The sequence below is a fragment of the Entelurus aequoreus genome, linkage group LG05, assembly GCF_033978785.1.
Source record: "Entelurus aequoreus isolate RoL-2023_Sb linkage group LG05, RoL_Eaeq_v1.1, whole genome shotgun sequence".
NCBI classification, from domain to species: Eukaryota; Metazoa; Chordata; class Actinopteri; order Syngnathiformes; family Syngnathidae; genus Entelurus; species Entelurus aequoreus.
The window spans coordinates 29971637-29994916 of NC_084735.1; the positions used below are offsets into that span (position 1 = coordinate 29971637).

Here is a 23280-nt window from a genome sequence, read left to right on the forward strand (position 1 = left end):
ACATTTGAGTTGTGTGTGTGCAACAGGTAAATGGCGTGGACCTGCGTATGGCCACGCACGAGCAGGCGGCTGCAGCATTGAAGAATGCCGGCCAGACGGTAACCATCATCGCTCAGTACAGACCAGACGGTATACCTCAGTAGCACAGTGAAAGTTCATTTATGGAGCTCAAATAAAAGATGAGATTTGTCCATTTCAGAGTACAGTCGTTTTGAGGCAAAGATTCACGATTTGAGGGAGCAGCTGATGAACAGCAGTATGGGCTCTGGGACGACCACGTTAAGGAGCAACTCAAAAAGAGGCTTCTACATCAGGTACAACACTCATAGTAAAAAGTGGTGGCACTGTGTGATGTAATCAAGACAACATTATAGACTTTGAGGAGTTAAAGTTGTTAGAGTGGTCTTAAATAAAGGGTCCTCAGGGTTTCTTCTTAATGTATTCGATCGCGGCGCATCACCACAGCAAAAAAAAAAAGAATGTTTTTTTACGTGAAAACCAATTAAAGTAACATAATGCATTGTTACGGATACAGTATATGGATGACACATGGGTGAAATTCAGAAACCAAAAAATGCCAGCCTTCACCAAGCACATTAACTTAGTGGACAAAAACATCAAGTTCACACGAGAGGATGTCGAGGACAGTAAGTTGCCTTTTTTGGACTGTGACATCCACATTGGAGATAAACAGGGGCCTCTATGTCGGGGTTTATCGAAAACCCACACATACGGATCAATACCTACTTTTTGACTCACCCACTGGAACACAAACTGGGCCTTAACATAACCTGACAACCCAGAGCTGATAATGTTCCTACCACCCCACAGGCCAAAGAGAAAGAGCACAGACATTTGGGGGAAACCCTCAAAACCTTGATTGATTGATTGATTGAAACTTTTATTAGTAGATTGCACAGTGCAGTACATAGTCCGTACGATTGACCACTAAATGGTAACACCCGAATAAGTTTTTCAACTTGTTTAAGTCGGGGTCCACTTAAATTGATTTATGATACAGATATATACTATCATCATAATACAGTCATCACACAAGATAATCATCAGGGTATATACATTGAATTATTTACATTATTTACAATGCGGGGTGTTGGATGTGGAGGGGGGGGTTAGGTTTGGTTGATATCAACACTTCAGTCATCAACAATTGCATCATCAGAGAAAAGGACATTGGAACAGTGTAGGACTGACTTGGTAGGATATGTACAGCAAGTAGTGGACATAGAGAGAGAGACAGAGATCAGAAAGCATAAGAATAAAAATAAGAATAAGTATCTACATTTTATTATTTACATTTGATTATTTACAATCCGGGGAGGTAGGCTGTGGAAGGGAGGGTGTTAGTTTAGGGTTGAAGTTGCCCGGAGGTGCTCTTTTAGTGTGGTTTTGAAGGAGGATAGAGATGCCCTTTCTTTTACACCAGTTGGGAGTGCATTCCATATTGATGTGGCATAGAAAGAGAATGAGTTAAAACCTTTGTTAGATCGGAATCTGGGATTAACGTGGTTAGTGGAGCTCCCCCTGGTGTTGTGGTTATGGCGGTCATTTACGTTAAGGAAGTAGCTTGACATGTACTCCGGTATCAGGGAAGTGTAGCGGATTTTATAGACTAGGCTCAGTGCAAGTTGTTTTACTCTGTCCTCCACCCTGAGCCACCTGTGGTTACCACAGCTGGTCGTTTGTGAAAAGTGCATCCAACAGAGTGGACGAGGAGGAAAAATTTAACAGATGAAAAAATATTGTCATTCCATATGTATCAGATCTATGTGAGGAACTCAAAACACAACATCCCAGTACACTTCGAACCAGGCAACACCCTGAGACAGAGACTGGTGCATTCTAAAGACAGGACACCCCACACCGACAAAAACAATCTGGTGTATGCTATCCAGTGTAATGATGAGTGCACTGATTCATATATTGGAGAAACAAAAAAAACACTAAGCCGACGCATGACACAGCATAGACGGGCAAAGTCGTCAGGCCAAGACTCAGCTGTGTACCTGCACTCCTTTGAGAACAAAAATGTACAGATTTTGGACAGGGAGGACAGATAGTACAAAACAGGAGTGAGGGAAGCCATCTATGTCAAGGTTGAAAAACTATCCCTGAACAAAGGAGGTGGTCTGTGACACCACCTGTCTTCCACATACAACACCCTTCTTTCAACCATTCCTAAAAGACTCTGAAATTAAGCATCCAACAAGTAACAGGAGTTAGAAAAACATTCTAGTCGCAGAAGGTGACCAGAATGTGCCATTTGTTTACAACTGAATGGAATGCTTACGTAGGGGATCTCGACTATTTAGGACCGGTAGTAGTCGATACGCAGCGATCGTTCTGCCACACAATACCTCAATGCTAACGAGGGGAAATTACAATTCAACGACTGCCGATGGCTTTGACAGTAAGATTGACAGTTTGCATTAAAACAGTTGTTTTTCTCACTTCGATAGGGCAAAACCATCCTTGCCCAGGCACATCCCCCTGGTTTTTAGAGTAGAAACATTTGGGGTTTTGGCACCAGCCGCTAGACTAGATCTGACCAATCTAAGTCTATGAGCACAAACTAATGAAGCATAGATGAGAGGCGAAACGTCTTCCAAGACAAACCAAACAGTCCAGTTGCGGTCGTTTGAATGCCCTGAGATTACAATGACCTGGATGAATGAGAACATTCATAGACAGACCCAGTCCCACTGGGGTGAGTTTTTCCTTGCCCGTATGTGGGCTCTGTACCGAGGATGTCGTTGTGGCTTGTGCAGCCCTTTGAGACACTTGTGATTTAGGGCTATATAAATAAACATTGATTGATTGATTGACATAGGAGGAAACTGGCTGCTTTTAAGAAGCAGAAGGCTCGCAGCAGCACAAAACAAGTGTGACGTCTTTTGAGCTGCAACAAAAGAGTTTCATACACCATTACAGTCTACAATAACACCATGTTTATTAGCTACCTTACTTTTTGGATACACTTTTGAGACAAGAGCCGCTCAAATTCCTTGGTGTGTAAGTCATAAACACTTCCTCATGAACATTATACTGGCACTGACCCACCCCGAGCTAGTATACATACGCGCACCACTTCACAGGGCAGCTGTTTATAAAAATGAAAAAAGCAGGCTTTGCTCCACATCCATCCATCTTCTTCCGCTTATCCAAGGTCGAGTCACGGGGGCAGCAACCTAAGCAGAGAAGCCCAGAATTCCATCTCCCCAGCCACTTCGTCTAGCTCCTCCCGGGGGATCCCGAGGCTTTCCCAGGCCAGCTGGGAGACAAAGGGAGAACCCCACCACCCGACAGAAGAAACAAATTTTGGCCACTTGTACCCATGATCTTGTCCTTACGGTTACAACCCAAATTCATGACCATAGGTGAGGATAGGAACGTAGATCGACTGGTAAATTAAGAACTTTGCCTTGCAGCTCAGCTCCTTTTTTAACACGATGGATCGATACGGGGTCCGCATCTCTGCAGACGCCGCACCGATCCGCCTGTCGATTTCACAATACACTCTTCCCTCACTCGTGAACCAGACTTCGAGGTACTTAAACTCATCCATTTGGTGCAAGATCTGCTCCCCAAACCTGAGAAGGCACTCCACCATTTTCCGGGCCAGGACCATGGACTCGGACTTGGAGGTGCTGATTCTCATATCAGTCGCTTCACACTCGGCTGCAAACCAATCCAGTGAGAGCTCAAGATCCTGGCCAGATGAAGCCATCAGGACCACATCATCTGCAAAAAGCCGAGACCTTATCCCACAAACACCAAACCTCCCCTCAACGTCCTGACTGTGCCTCGAAATTCTGTCCATAAAAAGTATGAACACAAATAATGAGAAAGGGCAGTCCGATACCCCATAGTCTCTGAGCACTCCCCACGGGACATCCCAAGGGACACGGTTGAATGCCTTTTCCAAGTCCACACAGCACATGTAAACTGGTTGGGCAAACTCCCATGCACCCTCAAGGACCCTGCGGAGTGGATAGAGCGGGTCCACAGTTCCACGACCTGAATCTGAGGTTTGACTATCTGGCATAGCCTTCTCTCCAGTACACCTGAAGACTAGAAAGCCATTCACGGCGTTGACAGTGCATTGCTTTCCTCTCCTGAGGTGGTGGATGGTGGTCAAGAATCGCTTCGAAGCCATCCGGAAGTAATTTTTCATTGCTTCCCCAAACTGCTACCATGTTTGAGCTTTTGCCTCTGCAACCACCAAAACCGCACCATCCACTGCTTCTCGGCTCCCATGAACCAAAAGGACCCGAAAGGATTCCTTCTTCAGCTTGACGGCATCCTTCAACGCTGGTGTCTACCAGCGGTTTCTGGGATTACCGCCACCACAGGCATCAACCATTTTGTGGCCACAGTTCTGATCAGCAGGCTCGACAATAGAGGCTTGGAACACGGTCAACTCGGACTCAATGTCCAGCGCCTCCCTTCTGACATGTTCAAAGTTCTTCTGGAGGGGATAAATGAAACTCTCTTTGGCGGGAGACTGTTAGACATTCCCAACAGACCCTCACAATCTGTTCGGACCTGCCAGGTCTGACCGGCATTCTTCCCCACCATCAAAGCCAACTCACCATCAGGTGGTGATCGGTTGAACGCTCCACCCCTCTCTTCACCCGAATGTCCAAAACATGAGACCACAAATCCGATGACACAACCACAAAATCCATCATCAAACTGCGGCAAACAGGCAAACCTAGCATGATGTGTTACACTAGTGTATTTGTTTAGTGCATAAATTGCACATTAGTATTTTTGGAGACACAGGCATGGACAAACCCAGCTCATTAGCATTAAAGCTACAAACAAAACAAAACAGCAGCACTTTTAAATTGTCTAAATTACATCACTGAGTCTCAATTTTGAGAAACACACTTTTAGTACATTACTTGTGTGACCTCAGAGGCTAATTTAAAATAGTTGAAACATATTAAAACATTGGACATTAATGACTGGTTTTGAGAAAAATCTATCAACTATTACAACACTTTAGGACACAAAAAATGCTTAAACGGATGTCTTTTGGAGTTATAAATGAATTCTGCTAGATTATGTCATGTTTTTCTTTCGTCCTAGACTTACTATACAGTGTGTGGGCAGTATAATCACATACTAATTCTGATCACTTGATTGCCTTAGGGAAGAATCATTTTAACAGTCTACTGCTGGTTATTACCATAAGTGGCATATAGGCATAAAAGTGTTCATGTAGTAGTTAAGTGCTGAAATTAATGGCATTCAGTGAATGTGTGCATATTACAAAACAGGGTTTAGTGCATTTGGCATTTTAAAATGTTGAAACTAGTTTTAGTAATTGATGAATCCCTTTAGGAAATGTAATACATATGGTGATGAAAATAATAATGTCTTGCAAAAGCTCCTTGCACATTCTAATCAGCACGAAAATACCAAATACCAATCATTGTGGCTGTATGTTCCCTCATATTACATTTCGACAATAGACCGACAGTAATAATAAAATACGGCGTCAGTGTAGAACTGTACTTCACATATCTCACAACAAAGCAGCAGAAATGTTGGATTTGTCTTAACCAATCAGTAAAGAACAGTGATGAAAAAGTCATTCTCAAATAACATCAAAGACAAAGATGAATATTGCAAAAATCATTATGATTATTTAAAGTTAAGTTAAAGTACCAATGATTGTCACACACGCACTAGGTGTGGTGAGATGATCCTCTGCATTTGACCCATCACCCCCTGGGAGGTGAGGGGAGCAGTGAGCAACAGCGGTGGCCGCGCCCGGGAATTATTATAACATTGAAAATGAAGCAACAGTCTTATAGTATAGTGTAGTAATTTTTATTTGTGATTTTAACATTTTGTTTTTTAAAGTACTGTAAATATGAGTACCTAATGACAAATAGAGTGCGAGAATATGTTTTTTACAGCACTGTGGATAGTGCTTCACTATACTAAACAAGCAGATGTGACAGTATTTTGCATCAAAACGAACTTGAAAATATAAAAATAAATAGAGCTTACCTTAACAACATCTGTGTTGTGATGGTTGTCTCCTGACAGCAGTGGCGCCATGGCAGGTCACATGACAAGGGTTTGTTTTCAACCCGCCTGTAAACTTATCTGTCCAATTATGGCGTTTCGTTCCTCATTAGAAACGTCTTTTTCCACGTCTTGTCTTCAACAATTTGTAACCTGCACCATATTTGTATTTTCTATCTAATTGCTTAATTCGCTGAGACGTCACCGCGAGAGCGTGGCCCCTGCCGGACTGCTCATGTTAGCTTCCGCCGTTGAGCTAACGTCAGCTAGCAGGCTAAAAAGCGCTTCTTGTTTGAGTGTGATTCAGCGCGACTGTCGCATCGTGAATAATGGAAGAACTTTTAAACAGGCGAGCGAGCCAACTACATTTCAGAGGACGTTGGCGTCACTCTTAGTGTTAAGTAAGGCGATAATGATATGTTTTCTCATACTCTCATCAATTGGGGCCGCCATCTTGGCTCTACATATCAGCTGTTTGGCGCGACGGTTTGTGGTTTAAGTTTATTTCGAGCATGCACACAGTTACAACAAGATACGTCACAATTTATACGTAAGGTATATAATATTTTAAAAGCTTCTAAACAGTAATCGTGTGTGTGTTACAAAAGAACTGTGTTAATTTTCCTAGTTGACATATGTTGCGGGGGGAACAATTTAAGGGATACACACAACAGAAAGTTAGAGGGGCCAGTGTGTGTAATGACTGTACCTGCTGCTGAAGCTTACAAAAGTAAATTGAAGTATAGCGAGTCTAATTAAGTGTATTGTAGGATACGTCACTGTCAATTATTTTATTTTATTTTTTTAATTTCTCTATTTATTCAGCATAGACAATTCAGTAAATTACAATGCAGGGTGCATATAGAACACACATTGTTCACATTTATCGTCAATTATTTTAGGCACATAAGGTACATGTGTGTACATCTTTGTCAAAAACGTCCTTAATATTAGGTAGCATTGTCGCATTGTTGAAACATGTATTCAAAAAGAGCTAACAGTTACAAATTTAACAGATGATGAAATGCTTTCACCGATGTGGAGTCTCTGTCCCAATCTATCCATCCATCCATTTTCTATACGACTTGTCCATATTAGACTCACAGGTGAGTTGGAGCCAAGCCCATCTGTCACCAGGCAACCACACTACCTCTTCACACCTATGGAGAATTTAGAGACTCTAATCCAGTGTTTTTCAACCACTGGGCCGCGGCACACTAGTGTGCCGTGAAATACAGTCTGGTGTGCTGTGGGAGATTATGTAATTTCACCTAATTGGGTTAAAAATATTTTTTGCAAACCAGTAATTATAATCCGCAAATAATGTGCCGTTGTTGAGTGTCTGTGCTGTCTAGAGCTCGGCAGAGTAACCGTGTAATACTCTTCCATATCAGTAGGTGGCAGCCGGTAGCTAGTTGCTTTGTAGATGTCAGAAACAGCGGGAGGCAGGGTGCAGGTAAAAAGGTGTCTAATGCTTAAACCAAAAATAAAAAAAGGTGAGTGCCCCTAAGAAAAGGCATTGAAGCTTAGGGAAGGCTATGGAAAACGTAACTAAAGCTGAACTGGCTACAAAGTAAACAAAAACAGAATGCTGGACGACAGCAAAGACTTACTTTGGAGCAAAGACGGCGTCCACGATGTACATCCGAACATGACATGACAATCAACAATGTCCCCACAAAGAAGGATAAAAACAACTGAATTATTCTTGATTGCTAAAACAAAGTAGATGCGGGAAATATCGCTCAAAGAAAGACATGAAACTGCTACAGGAATATACCAAAAAAAAGAGAAAAAGCCACCAAAATAGGAGCGCAAGACAAGAAGTAAAACACTACACACAGGAAAACAGCAAAAAAACTCCAAATAAGTCAGGGCGTGATGTGACAGGTCGTGACAGTACACCTACTTTGAGACAAGAGCTTCTAGTGATGCATGCTTAGTTATGGTTTAAAGTCATATCCAACAATTGCAACAGCGACTTTTTACTGTCAACTGAGTTTAGTTTTTTAATTATTTCTGCTGGTGGTGTGCCTCCGTATTTTTTTAACGCAAAAAATGTGCTTTGGCTCAAAAAAGGTTGAAAAACACTGCTCTAATCCACCTCACATGCATGTTTTTGTAACCGGCAAAACCCACGCTGGCACAGGGAGACCATGGAAAGTCCACACAAACCTGGATCTCCTGACTGTACTAACCACCAGTGCCTGTCCCTACATTTTTGTTTTTTTCATAGATTTACATGGTTAACTTAATTTTTTTTCATTACCCAGGGCTCTATTTGACTATGACAAGACAGCAGACTGTGGATTCCTCAGTCAGGCAGTTGGCTTCAAGTTCGGAGATGTGCTCCATGTGTTGGACTGCGGGGACGAGGAGTGGTGGCAGGCGCGCAAGGTCAGCCCCCAGAACGAGGATGAGGAGGTTGGCTTCATCCCTAGCAAACACAGGTAAGACATTCTTTCTTTGCCAGGCACCAGTAAAATGCCTTGTATAGTTCTAATTGCTATTTAACTGTCCATTGACTTGTTAATAGCATTCAGGGCCTGATTTACTAGGACCTAAATACCTAGCGCTAAACAGTGTCTGCGTGCAATCTACTAAGACTGCATGTACAATTGAGTAATGGTGCAGACCGCCTTATTTAAATGAGGATTTTGCGTATAGTATACGGGCATCACCACAGAGACACTCTCATTTACTGCACATTCATTTTATCATGCTCCCACCTGTAGCGTGTACAATGTTTTCAAACAAGCAGGAGACATCTACCACTTTTTATGGACATTTTACAAGTCGTCGTGCAGTGCATCTGCATTACTTGTATTCCGTCACGTGACTTCTTCCCAGAAGTGAAAACCAGTGGTGGTCAACCAAGCCTAGATGGCTTTTGTACAGCAAGCAGCGCGCGAACTATCCGAATACAAAAGAGGCTTAAATCTATACGATACGAGCAAAAAGTCTAACTATGCAATGGAATAGATTCTTATACTTGGTCAAAAAAAGATATCAAGGATTATACGTCGGTCGCGTTCCCAGACATATTATCGATAGTGCTCCAGACGCCATTCTACACAACAAAACAGATGAACACTTAGAAAAGCATGGAGGTCTACAACCACTTTGTGTGTGGCTGGGTCAAGGAACTTGGTATCAAGACTCTCCCGGATAAATATGCATCATTTATGATAGTTGCCTTTGCCTTTTTTATTGAAACACGTCGAGTAGGTGCTTTTCGAAACACTCGTAGCAAACAAGTTTTTAAGAAATACAAATATTATCAAGATAATACCTAAATGGAAAATAATAAATGTTAAAAATATATTAAACAAACCTTTAAGAAAGTGATCACTGCAAACTTGTGAATTATTCGACTCTGCTCCCTTGGACTGGAGTGTGAGCTTCTTTTTTTTTTTTTTTTTTTATTTTTTTTTTTTTATAATGTCCTGCCCAGCTTCTCGGGCAAATCATATAGCAGATGTAGATGCCCATATCGGCTGTTCAGATTTACTTTACAAAAGAGAAGTGTAGGATACTTCTCTTGTTGCCTTACTTGTATTTTGACTTTATTAAATGTATTTATATTATCATTTGGTGCAGCCGGGCCGGAGCAGGAGGGGATAGAAAGAGAGAAAAAGGAAGACAGAGGGGGGAATTGTGGGGACAAGAGGGGGATTAGACAGAGAGACAAAAACAACAACAGCAAACACAACAACAACAACAACAACAGAGCAACATCAGCAAATACGACATGTACAAATATGATGGTAAAAGTAATAGCAAATAAGCAGTTAGCGAAAATAAAATAAAAATACAGAAATGACCATGAGCATTATTACACTAAAAATGGAGCAATATGAATACCAATAGAAATAGTGCTATTGATAATAAACAATACCAGTACTTTACCTTTATTATCAACAATACAATTGTTCAAATGCAACAATACATATACGTAATGATAACTTGAGATACGAAAGAATGCAGAAAAATGGAGGGGGAGAAAGAGAAGCAACCTACATTAACCTTGTAGATTGTTATAGTAACAATAGGTTAAGCTTTGTCAGTGTGCCATGTGTTATACCCAGTTTACCCTAGGGCAACAACGTTAATATATGTTTGGTGAAACGTGATTATGTGCATGAGTGTATGTGTGCATATGTACTTGTATATGTACAGTATGTGTATATGTGTGCTTGTACAGTGAATGTATATGTACACTATGTGTATATGTGTGTACAGCGAATGTATATGTACAGTATGTGTATACAGTATGTGTGTTTGAACAGTGAATGTATATGTACAGTATGTGTAAATGTGTGTTTGTACAGTGAATGTATGTGTACAGTATATGTATGTGTGTGTTTGTACAGTGAATTTATGTGTAGTATGTGTATATGTGTTTGTACAGTGAATGTATATGTACAGTATGTGTATATGTATGTTTTTACAGTGAATGTATATGTACAGTATGTGTATACAGTATGTTTGTATAATGAATGTGGGTGTGGATGTACGAACTTTGAGTGTGTAAATATGTACTGTATTTATTTGTATATGTATGTGGGAGCGTAGGTAATAAATTAAGTTTAAATTATTCGACTCTGCTCCCTTGGACTGGAGTGTGAGCTTCTTTTCTCATCGTCGTTCCGTAAAATCTTCCACTCTTCCGCCCTTTTTGATTACATCTCGAGGAACTCTAAAGAAATGTTGTAAACGTCTGTAAAAATTGCAATTTGCGCCAACGGCCCCTCCGACCACCACCTATCATTCATCATTCAATTCACCGGTGTGAGTGGCACCGGGGGCAAGGGTGAAGTGTCCCGCCCAAGAACACAACGGCAGCGATTTTTTTTGGATGGTAAAGAGGCAGGGAGCGAACCTGCAACCCTTAGGTTTCTGGCACGGTTGCTCTACCCACTACGCCATGCCGCCCCTAATATTTTGCTTATTAATTAAGATAGAGATGCAAAATGGGTTGCACGCCTTATTCTGCTCATTTAAGAGACCCAATTTACTTTGCACACGTTTAGTAGATCAGCTATGCGTGTGCTATCAAGTTTGCACGTGTTTTAGTACATGCAAACTTTTAGTAAATCAGGCCCTCAGTTTAATTCTAGTAAAAGTGTAGCCGCCTTTGTGCACAAAACAATTTCAAACCGAATCTAAACTAATCCCTAGCTTGAATTTTTGCTTTTTAACCTTTGCAGGGTGGAAAGAAAAGAGTGGTCTCATGTCAACACCAAAGAGAGGGTAGGTTCATCTGAGCTCTTTGAGTGAACCCGACTAGTTCCGGGTGTCTTCTCGCATGTGAAACTGTAATCTTGTCATTGTAGGATCATGGTCGGGACACTTTGGGAATGCAAGGTAATTTGCAAGCTCCTTCTACCTACATTAGCAATGCGAGGGGAGTATGATTTTAGAATTTACATGTAGCCAAGATATGCCCAGAGAAGATTATGAATTATTGCTACTCTTCATGTTCTTTCATATGGTGTAGCAGTTTCTCAAGCAATTAAGGATACCCTCAAAAAGTCACATTAGTCTGTATATTTTTGGGCTTCCTTGAAAAAGCATTTATGAATACTGTATATGTCGTACACTGTATACTGTTTTTGTGGAAAATATAGCATTATCTGTGGAATGGGAATTGATAAGATGTTTCCGGTTCCGATTCCACTTTCGATTCTGCTTAACGGTTCTCTTATTGACTCTTATTTGGGGAAATAAAAGAGAAAAAAGGGCAGATTAGCTTGAAGTGTGTTTAGTTTAGAGGTAACATGACCCAACAAAGCCTATAGTGAGGTCTCAAGAGGCACATACGTAGTGCAATTTACACAAGAATGTAACATTTAGTAACATGTGATAATAACTTATTACATGCAAAGTGAGATATGTCAAGCCTTTATTGATTATAATTTGGATGATTATGGCTTACAGTTTATGAAAACTTTGAATTGAAAATCTCAGAAAATGTAAGGTTTCAAAAACACTTAGCCATGATGATTAGAATTATAACAAATAAAAGTGAGCATGTAATAAGTTAATATCACAGAATTGTTCACATTTGAAGTTAAACTGCTGCCATGAATGGACTTATACACCATATTCTTTCACCTGTATAATATAATGACTGAGAGAAAATGGGGTTGCAGGAAAACATGCAACTTTTCTCTGGCTACAACTTAACATTCATCTACCGAAAATGCTAACTTTTGACCACAAACTTAGTCGCTGCTCGGTGACATTTGTCTAGGCTCTAGCGGCAGACGTGAACTAGGGCTGCCTGCCTCAGAGCTAGTCAGAATCTGCCACTCATCATGCTCATCTAAATGAGAATCCATTAATTTCATTTTAACAAATAATAGCACTAACATAATAGGAAGCATTAGTTATTACCTGTTGTATTCAGATGATGTGCTAGTGTTACTGCTGCTGAGATGAGATCGGAGCGGTTCAAAACGCGACTTTCATTTATAATTATTGCATTATGTGTGTTCAAATGTTTCAGCATATTGCTCGCATGTCCTTCTCTTGATGAACTAGCAGCCTTATAATTATTACAAGTAGCGCTGTTGCAATCTTTTCTTGGAAATGATGGTCAATTGAAGAGCACCCGGAAGGATCGATAAGAGAACAATCTGAATAAATGTCGAAACGATTCCAAGGAATTGATACATTGTGAACGGTTTTCGATTCCCATCCCTAATTATCTGCATAATGTCCACAGCATTGCTGCAAGGATTAGTGCATTTGTACTGTCACAGCCACAATTCTGCTCATGATGTAGAAATGGAAAAATAGTTCAGTTCAAACATGCATAGTTCTTTTGAGAACATGCCTGCAGAATTACATTTCAAGTTCATATTTATTGTGTAAGAAGTTGTATTCGCTACAACACACCTTTACTAAAATTAACCACAAATGGTAGCGTAAGCCTTATTGTTAAAATGTTTATGGGAAAAAGAAATCGTACTGACTGCTTCCCTGATTTGTCACCAGGGAGAGATAAAACCTCACACAGTTATGAGACAGTCACCCAAGTGGAAGGTAAGGCTGTAAAGTAATATGTAAATTCCATTACTTTAGGCAATAAAAGTTCATTGTCATTGTAATTTCCCATTTCTGAAAGCCCGTGCTCTCTTGTCTCTTCATGCTTAGTTCACTATGCCAGGCCCATCATCATTCTGGGTCCCGTGAAAGACAGGATAAATGATGACCTGTTGTCTGAGTTCCCTGATAAGTTCGGCTCGTGTGTCCCACGTAAGTAATTGTGCTGTCAATCAAAGACCCAGCTCACACCGCTCCGCCACCTGCAGCCCTTTTCGGGAGCGATCTGCATAATGCTTTCCTCGCTGAGATGTAATTGCTGTCATTGTGAGATTCAAAGAGGTTCCACAGGTATGAGACATTTTTGAAATATATTTTTACTCCATTGACAGACACCACACGACCCAAGAGGGAGTATGAAGTGGATGGGCGGGACTACCACTTTGTGTCATCGCGTGAACAGATGGAGAAAGACATTCAGAGCCATCGCTTCATCGAAGCCGGCCAGTACAACAGCCACCTGTACGGCACCAGCGTCCAGAGTGTCCGCGAGGTGGCTGAGCAGGTAGGAAGCAAAAACACTGTATTAAAACTCCTACCTGTATTAAAGATTGATTTTTTTACATAGCTATGTTTTGATACACTTGTGTACAAGCAGCAAGGGAAACATTGTATTCTGGACGTGTCGGCCAATGCTGTACGGCGACTACAAGCCGCTCAGCTTCATCCTATCGCCATCTTCGTCCGGCCTAAGTCACTGGAGAATGTCTTGTACGTAACCTCATTGAACATTTGATATATTACTTGCATGTTCCTTGTGGAAATAAAGCGCCATAACAGATGATTCTGCCTGTGTGGACAGAGAGATTAACACTCGCCTGACAGAGGAGCAGGCCAGGAAAGGAATGGACAGAGCTCTCAAACTAGAACAAGACTTCATCGAGTGTTTCTCAGGTAAGAGCACAATATTTTTTATTATTAACCAAAATGTTTTTGGTTGATATTAAAAATGCTCCAATTAACGACTCCAATCAATTAACCACAATCTTATCTAGTCGACGAGCGCATGATCTACAAAAGCTTATAACCACCGGGATATCTATTTTGCGCCACATTTATATTTACAGCTGTGGCTGGAGGCAACCTCCCAATGTAGTTTTCATTTTATTAACACCACTAGATGCCAGTTACAGCTAGTGGTCAGAGTCCAGCAGTTTTATTTACATCTCCATGCACTTTAAAATATTGCATTACTCTAGCTGTTGGTGTGACACTCGTGTTTTGTTACACTGTTACAATGAACTCATCAGTGGTGTTGGCTCAGCAGTTTGCGCCCTACTGCTATTACAACATCGGTTCTGTTGCTGCTGTGTTGGGTAATGTACTTCTTAATAAATGACCGTGTGATCAAAGCGAGCTCCATTTTCCTTTCCACTTTTTCATGCACAAATCATTATAGATTTAAAATTAAGTTAAGTAACAGCCTCTGTCCAATTAATACCTTGTATTCTTTACATTTTAATAAATACATGTAGAACAGTTAAGGTGAATACAAAAAAGTGTAACAGGTGGTCCTAGGGTTACAATTTTTATTATTTTCTTGCTTGAACTTTAATTTAATTCAATGCATGTTTTGTACTAAATAGTTAAATTATTTTTTTTTTTGTGCAAAATAACAATTTTAACATCATTAAAATATGAATGTATGAACCTTCAGATCCAGTACCACTGACTCTCAAGACGAGACGTGATCTCACACTGTACACGGAACACATGAATGATACATGAAATACAGTAAGAAAAAGAATAAATACAAGAATTAAGTGAAATAGTGATGTAAAGAGAACAACTTGTATGCCTGTGGCTGTCTTGCAAATTGGAAGAGAGGACAAAGGAGGGAGAGACAGGCTTGTTGAGAAGAGGACATATCATTAGGTTGCTTAGTTATTACTGTCCATTTCATAGCAAAGATGCTTTCACATGTTCAAAAACAGCATCTCTATCCTTGATCATGGTTGCAGCGTTGAGTTCAGTTCAGTTCTGTTTCAGTTTATTTCGAACATGCATACGATACAATGTAATGCGCCACATATTTCCAGTTGTTTCATTACAGCACGTCCGAAAAGGAGTAGGAAGAAGCAGAGCTTATTTAATCCTATATTTCATTCCATAGCAATTTTATCCCATTTCCTCGTTCTCTTTAACAGAACAGTGAATAAATAAATAATATACCATAGTAAGTAAACAAATATTAAATACATATTAAATACATTTTCTGTCTTGCCACTGGTGAGGGCGGTCGCATCTCTCTCCGCTCCCTCCTTCCCTCCCTGCTTGCTCTCTTTGTTTTTGTCTTGTTTGAACTATTTTGAAGCCTCTTTTCTTGAGCTGTCCTCAAATCTAAACATCAAAATGAATTTGATCAACTGGACTCTCGACGCAATTGACACAGTCTTTTCGACAAGGAAAAGAGGCTCGGGGGAGCCTGGCTGCCCTGATGGAACCATTGCTGCGGGGTACGTGAGAGATTCCTGGAATACTTGGAGAATCATGTGCCTCTCAGTCCTTTCCATCGAGGACGTGGAAGACATCTACCTATTTGGAGCTGTGATCGCAGGGCATTTGCTGATTGGGCTGGGCATTGCTCTGGTGTATCGTCAAATTCGGAAGACGATGGCAGCCACTCAAGGGGCCAACAGGCTGTTCAACGCAATGGAAGGAATGGGTCGTGCTGTGGGATCACAGACTGGAGCGATTGCTGATTTGAATCGCAAGGTAGATTCGATCTTGATGATGTTACAGAAAGAATAAATTGGAATTGTCAGAGCCAGCATACAGAGCAGGAATGTCATTGTTTTGACTGCTCGAAGAAAAAAACAACATCTTAATCTACGATTTGACTCCCTCGAATGGCCTTGAGGAACAGGCTGTTTGAAAATACTCCCCCGAGGACTCCTCAAAGATGGACGCTTTTGACCTTTCCCTTTTCTTCAAAAGCACCTGGGTCGGACTCTTGAACTCTTGAACTCTTGGGGCCGGCCTCGGCCCATAAAGACAATCCAACATCTCACCCAAGTTAATTGGGCATACATGCACGCATATACCCTTCCCCAATCAACGCCTTCACCACTGCTTTATTCCTCCGGGGTTGTGGGGGCTGAGCAGCGCTTAACAGCAGCTGCTGGCCTCCAAGGTCCTGTTGGATGACTTTGTTGCGAGTTTGTTGTGATTAAATGTACCTTGTTTATGTGTGCCATGCTATGTGAGGTTTTTTTCCTCGGACTCAGTCTGGACCATTCCTGAGGGTCCAGCCTCAGACTGATATTTTTTTTTACTTCCACCCTCCCCCCAATGTCACCTTTTTCCCACCTTTTTGAGGAGCGCCTAAGTGAGGCTGATCCGTTGGCGGTCCCGTCTTGTCTCCCTGTAACGTATGTCTGCTCTTAGCGGGATTGTGCCGAAAATGTAATTTCAGTTCTTATGTGTCTTGTACATGTAAGAATGGACAATAAAGCTGATTGATTGATTGATTGATTGATTGATAAATAATCTTTATCTCAAAAGAAAAAAAAAGGGTTTTTTATAATTATTGTTCTGTGTATACTTTGTGAACACTTGTTGTTTGAACAGTCTCTTAAACTGAATCATATTGGTGCTTTGTTTGATTTCTTTGGTAAATCTGTTCCATAATTGAATTCCACATACTGATATGCTAAAGGTTTTAAGTGTTGTACGAGCATACAAATATTTTAAATTAGATTTTCCTCTAAGGTTATATTTCTCTTTAGTTGAGAAGAATTGTTGTACATTCTTGGGTAGCAGGTTATAGTTTGCTTTGTACATAATTTTCGCTGTTTGCAAATGCACCAAATCGTTGAATTTCAATAATTTTGATTCAATAAATAAAGGGTTTGTATGTTCTCTATATCCAACATTATGTATTATTCTAACTGATCTTTTTTGTAACACCATTAGTGAATGAAGCGCACATTTGTAGTTGTTTCCCCATATTTCTACACAATAACTCAGTTATTTTAACACTAGCGTGGCTTGGACCAGGCAATGCAGCCAATGTATATTCCTTCACTTCTCCAGTGAGTGTTTTACAATGTCTAATTGCAGTGAACTTCACGTTTTACTTTCACTATGCTTTTGTTTTTGGTGCGCTCCCCCCAGAAGAGTCCGTCTCACGCTTAGAAGACATAATTAAGTTCAAAAAGTTAACTAATAAGCATTCTTAGTGTAGCTGATCCCGTTTTTCCGGGAAATCCCATTTTTCGTCCTTCTTTCCCACCATCTTCAAAGACACGTTTTATTCCTGGATTTTGCTCGCCACCCTCACCAGTACGGCTGCTACTACAGCTTTTGTGTCCGTTTGACTCAAACTTCTGCAACACTTGACATCACTCAGGGTAACATGGCTCATGACAGCAGGGTGGCGTTTTGCATGTTACGTGAGTCTACCTAATCGACAACGCGAGAGAGACAAATGCACATGAAGACCACAGAAAAGGCATTTTTGGAAAAAAATCCAAACTTTGTGCAAATATCCTGACAAGTAGGAGACATATTATCTTTACCTGAAAAGAGCATGCAGCTAGTCACACTTCCTCATGCTTTCTGTAAGATAGAGGAAAAAATGTGAGCCAACTTAATAAGCACCGTGAAAGAGCCCAGAATTGTGTTTGTTTTCATTTATGCAACTACAAAGCCTAATATATCATAATTTCACGTTTCAGATTGATTGGTGCAGTAGTTAGTGACACTGTGTTGTGATTAAAACGACCTGGGCCCAGTTTATTTTTATTTTTTTAATGTATTTATTTAATGGTTTTTCGTAGGGATGTAACAATATCAAAATCTCACGGTACGATATTATTTCGGTACCTAGGCCACGGTACGATATTATTGTGGAATTGTCCCTAAAAAAAGACTTGGTAAAAAATGTAATCGTGTGTAAAATGAAGTGGCAGGAATGTTTAGGATAAACAGGCTTACGGTAATTGAACACAAACATTATGATCAATTGTTCTAATCATATTTATTACTACTGACAAACACATGTATTTTTAACTACAAAGAATTATGCGGACATATCCCTGGTAGAAGCAAATATATTTTTTAAATACCGTTAAGTGTCTTTAAAGTGACAATGTAAACACCCAGTGTAACACGAGTAAAACAATAATTTTCAACTTGTACTTTCTGAAAAGCTGTGTCCTCTGCAGTGGATATTTTTTACATCCGTTTGGAAAATGCTGTTTCTCAGAAAAGTTAACTGGCAATTTACCTTTTAATGTAAATACCTCACAAATTGATATTTAGCTTCGCTGGCTTCGAGTATCTTTTTTGATAGTTTATCAAGTAGCTTTTCATATTTCTGACAGTGTGCAGAGTTCACACTCCCTACCGGGCGCTTTCCCTCCCGCTCTGTGTCACCTTGGAAACGCTCGAGACGAAGGTAGCGCTTAAGTACGCAGACCTCCGCCAAAGAGGTTATGTTTTCGCCAGGGTTTGTTTGTCTGTTTGTTTGCAACATAACTTGAAAAGTTATGGATTCATTTTGATAACATATTCTGGAAATGGGCAGCACGGTGGGACAGGGATTAGTGCATGTGCCTCACAATACAAAGGTCCTGAGTAGTCCTGAGTTCAATCCTGGGCTCGGGATCTTTCTGTGTGGAGTTTGCATGTTCTCCCCGTGACTGCGTGGGTTCCCTCCGGGTACTCCGGCTTCCTCCCACCTCCAAAGAAATGCACCTGGGGATAGGTTGAATGGCAACACTAAATTGGCCCTAGTGTGTAAATGTGAGTGTGAATGTTGTCTATCTGTGTTGGCTCTGTGATGAGGTGTCGACTTGTCCAGGGTGCACCCCGCCTTCCGCCCGAATGCAGCTGAGATAGGCTCCAGCACCCCCCGCGATCCTGAAAGGGACAAGCGGTAGAAAATGGATGGATGGATGGATTCTGGAACTGCCCTTGAAAAACAATTCCTCTTATTTACCATGCACACACTTCTGCCGCATGCGTCCTCCTTTTCTCCCCATTACGTCTTTACACGCCCCCACCTTGCCAGTCCCGCGCTACATCCACACCCCCACCTTCCCAATTTTCATATATGACAAACCCAAAAGGTTTGTGAGTTATGTAGTTTATTTCAGACCGGCCAATGCAAAAGCACCCAAAAAAAAAACACACTCACCAAGTTTTTGTTTGACATTGTCACACTTCACGGCTATATTAAGAAGACTTTAAAACTGCAATACCGGGGTATCTACAATACTGTTACATCCCTAGCACTGATTCGTAATAAAAAATTTAGGTAACACTTTAGTATGGGGAACACATATTTACCATTAATTAGTTGCTTATTAACATGCAAATTAGTAACATATTGGCTCTTAATTGGTAATTATTAAGTACTTATTAATGCCTTATTTTGCATGACCTTATTATACAACCAGTAAGCCATTAACTAAGAGTCTTCCCTCAATAACATCAGAATTATTGCTTATTAGTAACCCTAACCCTAACCCTTATATGTTCCCCTAGTGTCCAAATAACTCTAAATTTAGTCTTTGTTACTTACAATATGTTCGCCATACTAAAGTGTTACCAAAATGTATTTTACCAGGATATTTCCCACATTTTGAAATGCAGATGTTGACAGGTATGCACGCACGTGCTTCTGCATATTTACACTGAGCACTGTAACCAGTTTTTGAGCTAATCCAGTCACCAAAATGAAGTTGTTGAATAATTTATGGGAGCGAGGTCAAAACCTCAAAGCGTGGTAACACGGAATGTCTTAAACCAAGGACCGCCTGTGGCTGGTGACAATCTCTCTTCCTAGTCAGAGAAAATGATGATGTGTCAATACAGAGATTAGTGGAAAATCTTATCCACGTTCATGACTTCCGTGCTTGCCAGTAAATTTGGGTTATGGCAGTGGCAGATGGTAAACGTGAGCTAAAGCATCTGCATGTGCGCCTCACTGCACTTTTAGTCATAAAATTGCTCCATTTAATGCTAGAGAGATTTTCGATACACTTTGTACAGATTTCCAGTTCATTGCTGGAGCTTAGTTATTTGATCAGTCCAGATGGTCGCAATTTGTGCTGTTTTAAACTCCACCAACAAACATGGACCTTTTGCAACATTGTTCACATTTACATCTTTGCCGCATAACTGAATGAGAGGCTGCCAGACTTTAAAGAGTCTCCAACACATTTGAACATTTAAGAGACGTTTTCAGGGCAAATCACAGCAGTTGATGGAATATAAATGTCCCGCGTCTCCAAAAATCCAATACCAGTTTGGTTGCGAGTTTAAAACTGATTTCTTTTTTTTTTTCCTCTCATTCTTCCCCCGCCGTGTCCTCCTGCAGCTGTTGTGGAAGGGGACAGCTTCGAAGAGGTCTACCACAAAGTAAAGACAGTGATCGAGGAGCAATCAGGGCCTTACATTTGGATTCCCACCCGGGAAAGGCTGTGATGCCCTCCCGTTCTCCATAAGCCGCCACCAACCGACACCGCCCTACACCGCCCTACACCGCCAAGCCAGCCTCGCCTGCCGGGCCGTCCTCCGCAAAAGTCAGTGCTTTGCTGAAGAAGACAACAAAAACAAAGATATGACACAGGAAAAAAGCTGAGAGACAGACACTGATGTGTAATTGGACTGGAACGAACCAGTATTAGCATTCGTGTTCACACTTGGCATTAAAACCCCGAAACTTTCAAAGAAGTAGTACCAAACAGCCACTGTGGTTTTTGCTTCGTGGCGCTATTGAAGACATAAATTAGCTTTTTTTGTTAGATTAAAGCAAACTGCAGATGCATTTTGATGTCAAGTGTGAGCTGGTCCATGCAGAGATGAAAAGGAAGTACAGGCTGACCCAGCAGGGATGGACCCTGAGGTGCCCCCTTTTTATATCACCTGTTGGCTTTCTGTCCTCCTATCAGCTCTGCCTTGGTTTAGGACGGTCAAGGTCCAAACACAGTGCCCATATCCTGCTGAGTCCCTCTTAACTCGGAGGGGGGGGGGAAAAAACTCAGTGACGGATGACCCGTCAAATACCGCAATTATTCTAAGGAAAATGATTATTCGGGGAAGATAGCTACTATGCTGAATTTGTGCATGCATTCTCAAAGACAATGTAAGGATGGGGCACAAAACACTGTATGTAAAAATCCTTTAAAAAAAAAAAAAAGGCAAGCAGGGAAGAGTTTGAAGCATGTTTTATGATGAAAAGGAGCGATGCGGTCATGTGACGTGGTCACTTGTGAGTAGAGCAGAAACTGACGCACATTTTAGCCTCTTATGTACACACACACACACACACACACGCCTACACACACACTTGTGCACAGACAAAACACACATAATGTAACCTCAGCTGCACAGGTGGGAGAGGATTGGCTCTCTTGCTCACCAAACCCTGGATGAATGTTATCTCTCTGGGCCTGAACGCACCGCCACCGACCGACTCACCCGTCACTCTTCCGAAGCGATCCCTCAAGCCACAGACATTCACACTGTTTTCCAGTGGTCGCGCTAAAAGCCATGGTGTCATGGTATTTGTGTGTGAGTGAATGTGTGTGCGTGTGTGTGTGTGTGTGTGGAAACACCTCTGTGTGGGAGGTACAGGTCTTCTTTTACTCTATCGCTTTCAGTTCTACTCTGCTTTTTCCCTCTTGTGACCACACCGATTCAAGCTCAGTCACAAATAAATGGTCTATATATATAAAAATATAAATATATACACATATATCTTTTTTATGACAATTTCTAACAGGACTATAGTCTGTAAAAATAGAAGAAAAGAAAAAAATCTCCAAACGTATCCATTAGTTCCTTTGGTTGAATTTGCAGTTTGGTTTGAGGAATTTACTCACACTTCTATTTTATTGCAGAGGATAGCGACAGAAATGTCAACAAAGTTGACCTCACGTACGTTGGAAAGCAATGGGGGGAAAGTACAATGCAGATGTGTGTGCATCAAATGTTGAAATATAAATGATCCTTTATGAGAATATATCTCCTATATGATAGCCACAATCAGTGCTAATGTGTAATAAATACATGGTGTGTGTGTACGTCCACCAGAGAGAGAGAGGGGGGTGAGACGTGCACATAAAGATGTAGTGCAATGCTGCTATGATGTTATGCAATGAAGGTTTTGTTTGTCCAGATATCAAATTATTTATTGCACTGACGGCATTGTGTGCCACAGGGTTAAACTAACAAAAAATATGCTAAAAAGCAAAAAGGATTTTAGGGATTTATGAGCATGTTTTGGTGTTGACTTCTTTTTCATTTTATTGCTGAATTCTAAGAGTGGAGGTATTGAAGTATCGATTGATCGGTCATATTTATTGTTGATTTTCGCTCACTGGCGGAACAGCTGAAGCTTGTGAATGACACGTATCAATTTTTTGTTTATTTTTGGAATTTGTCAGTCTGTATCAAGTCTGTATATTTTTGTATTATTTCCCACATTGAGAGAGTTATTGGGGTTACTTGCTGTAAATATGATGCCGCGTGGCTTTAGATTTAGCCGTGGAAACTGATTTGATGCAAAGTACTCAATCCATCAGCCCAATATATTGACATTTGCACACACACAAACACACCCACACACACACACACACACACACACAAGGATTGAAGCACGCATCCAGTCACATCCATGAATTGAATAATGTTTTCTGTTTTTTTTTTTTTTCATGATATCTCTCTCAGCCATCCATATCATAGTGTGATATTCCTTATTCAAAAAAAAAAGTATATTAATTTTTACAAAAAAGACTGACTATAACAACACAGAAAAGTATATTTAACGATGACAATATCAAGCAAATTTAAAATGTTCCAGTTCAGTGAAGCGCTTGTTGTAAATTAGCTATGAAATAAAAAAATTAATTTCAAAACTGCTTTCTGAAAAATGGACTCCGAATTGACTTGATTTACTTGTTTGTGTGGTTGGTGGAATGTGCAGCCAGGGGAGGGCACTCCTTCTCCATGTTGTGGCTGCTCTCCTTCCTGCCACCTCCTCCAGCTCAGCAAGCTCTTCACAGAAGCACACACACTGCTGAGGACCCACTCAGGACAAAAAAAATAGTGTGGGAACATTTGCATTGCTCTCATTCCTCTCATACATCCATCCCATCC

The 23280-nt window shown here is 40.8% G+C and overlaps 1 protein-coding gene and 1 long non-coding RNA gene across 5 annotated transcripts in view; one reads left to right on the forward strand and one right to left on the reverse strand.

Moving 5' to 3' along the window:
* LOC133650447 (uncharacterized) overlaps positions 1-6521 on the reverse strand; it is a 71200-nt gene extending 64679 nt beyond the window's left edge. Inside the window, exon 1 of the long non-coding RNA XR_009826231.1 lies at positions 6043-6521. This is a non-coding gene — a long non-coding RNA (uncharacterized LOC133650447). The remainder of the gene's footprint in view (positions 1-6042) is intronic.
* LOC133650444 (disks large homolog 4) overlaps positions 1-23048 on the forward strand; it is a 181269-nt gene extending 158221 nt beyond the window's left edge. For 3 of the 4 annotated variants that reach the window (XM_062047677.1, XM_062047674.1, XM_062047675.1), the window contains exons 12-22: positions 27-129; positions 200-314; positions 8334-8510; positions 11271-11313; positions 11397-11427; positions 13063-13110; positions 13222-13323; positions 13503-13675; positions 13769-13881; positions 13973-14064; positions 20498-23047. In XM_062047677.1, coding sequence (XP_061903661.1) covers positions 27-129; positions 200-314; positions 8334-8510; positions 11271-11313; positions 11397-11427; positions 13063-13110; positions 13222-13323; positions 13503-13675; positions 13769-13881; positions 13973-14064; positions 20498-20604 — 1104 coding nt within the window. In that variant the 3' untranslated portion in view covers positions 20605-23047. Of the gene's footprint in view, positions 1-26; positions 130-199; positions 315-8333; positions 8511-11270; positions 11314-11396; positions 11428-13062; positions 13111-13221; positions 13324-13502; positions 13676-13768; positions 13882-13972; positions 14065-20497 lie in introns of all 4 variants that reach the window. The other variant, XM_062047676.1, reaches the window with a different exon arrangement.
* The last annotated feature ends 232 nt before the right edge of the window (positions 23049-23280 follow it).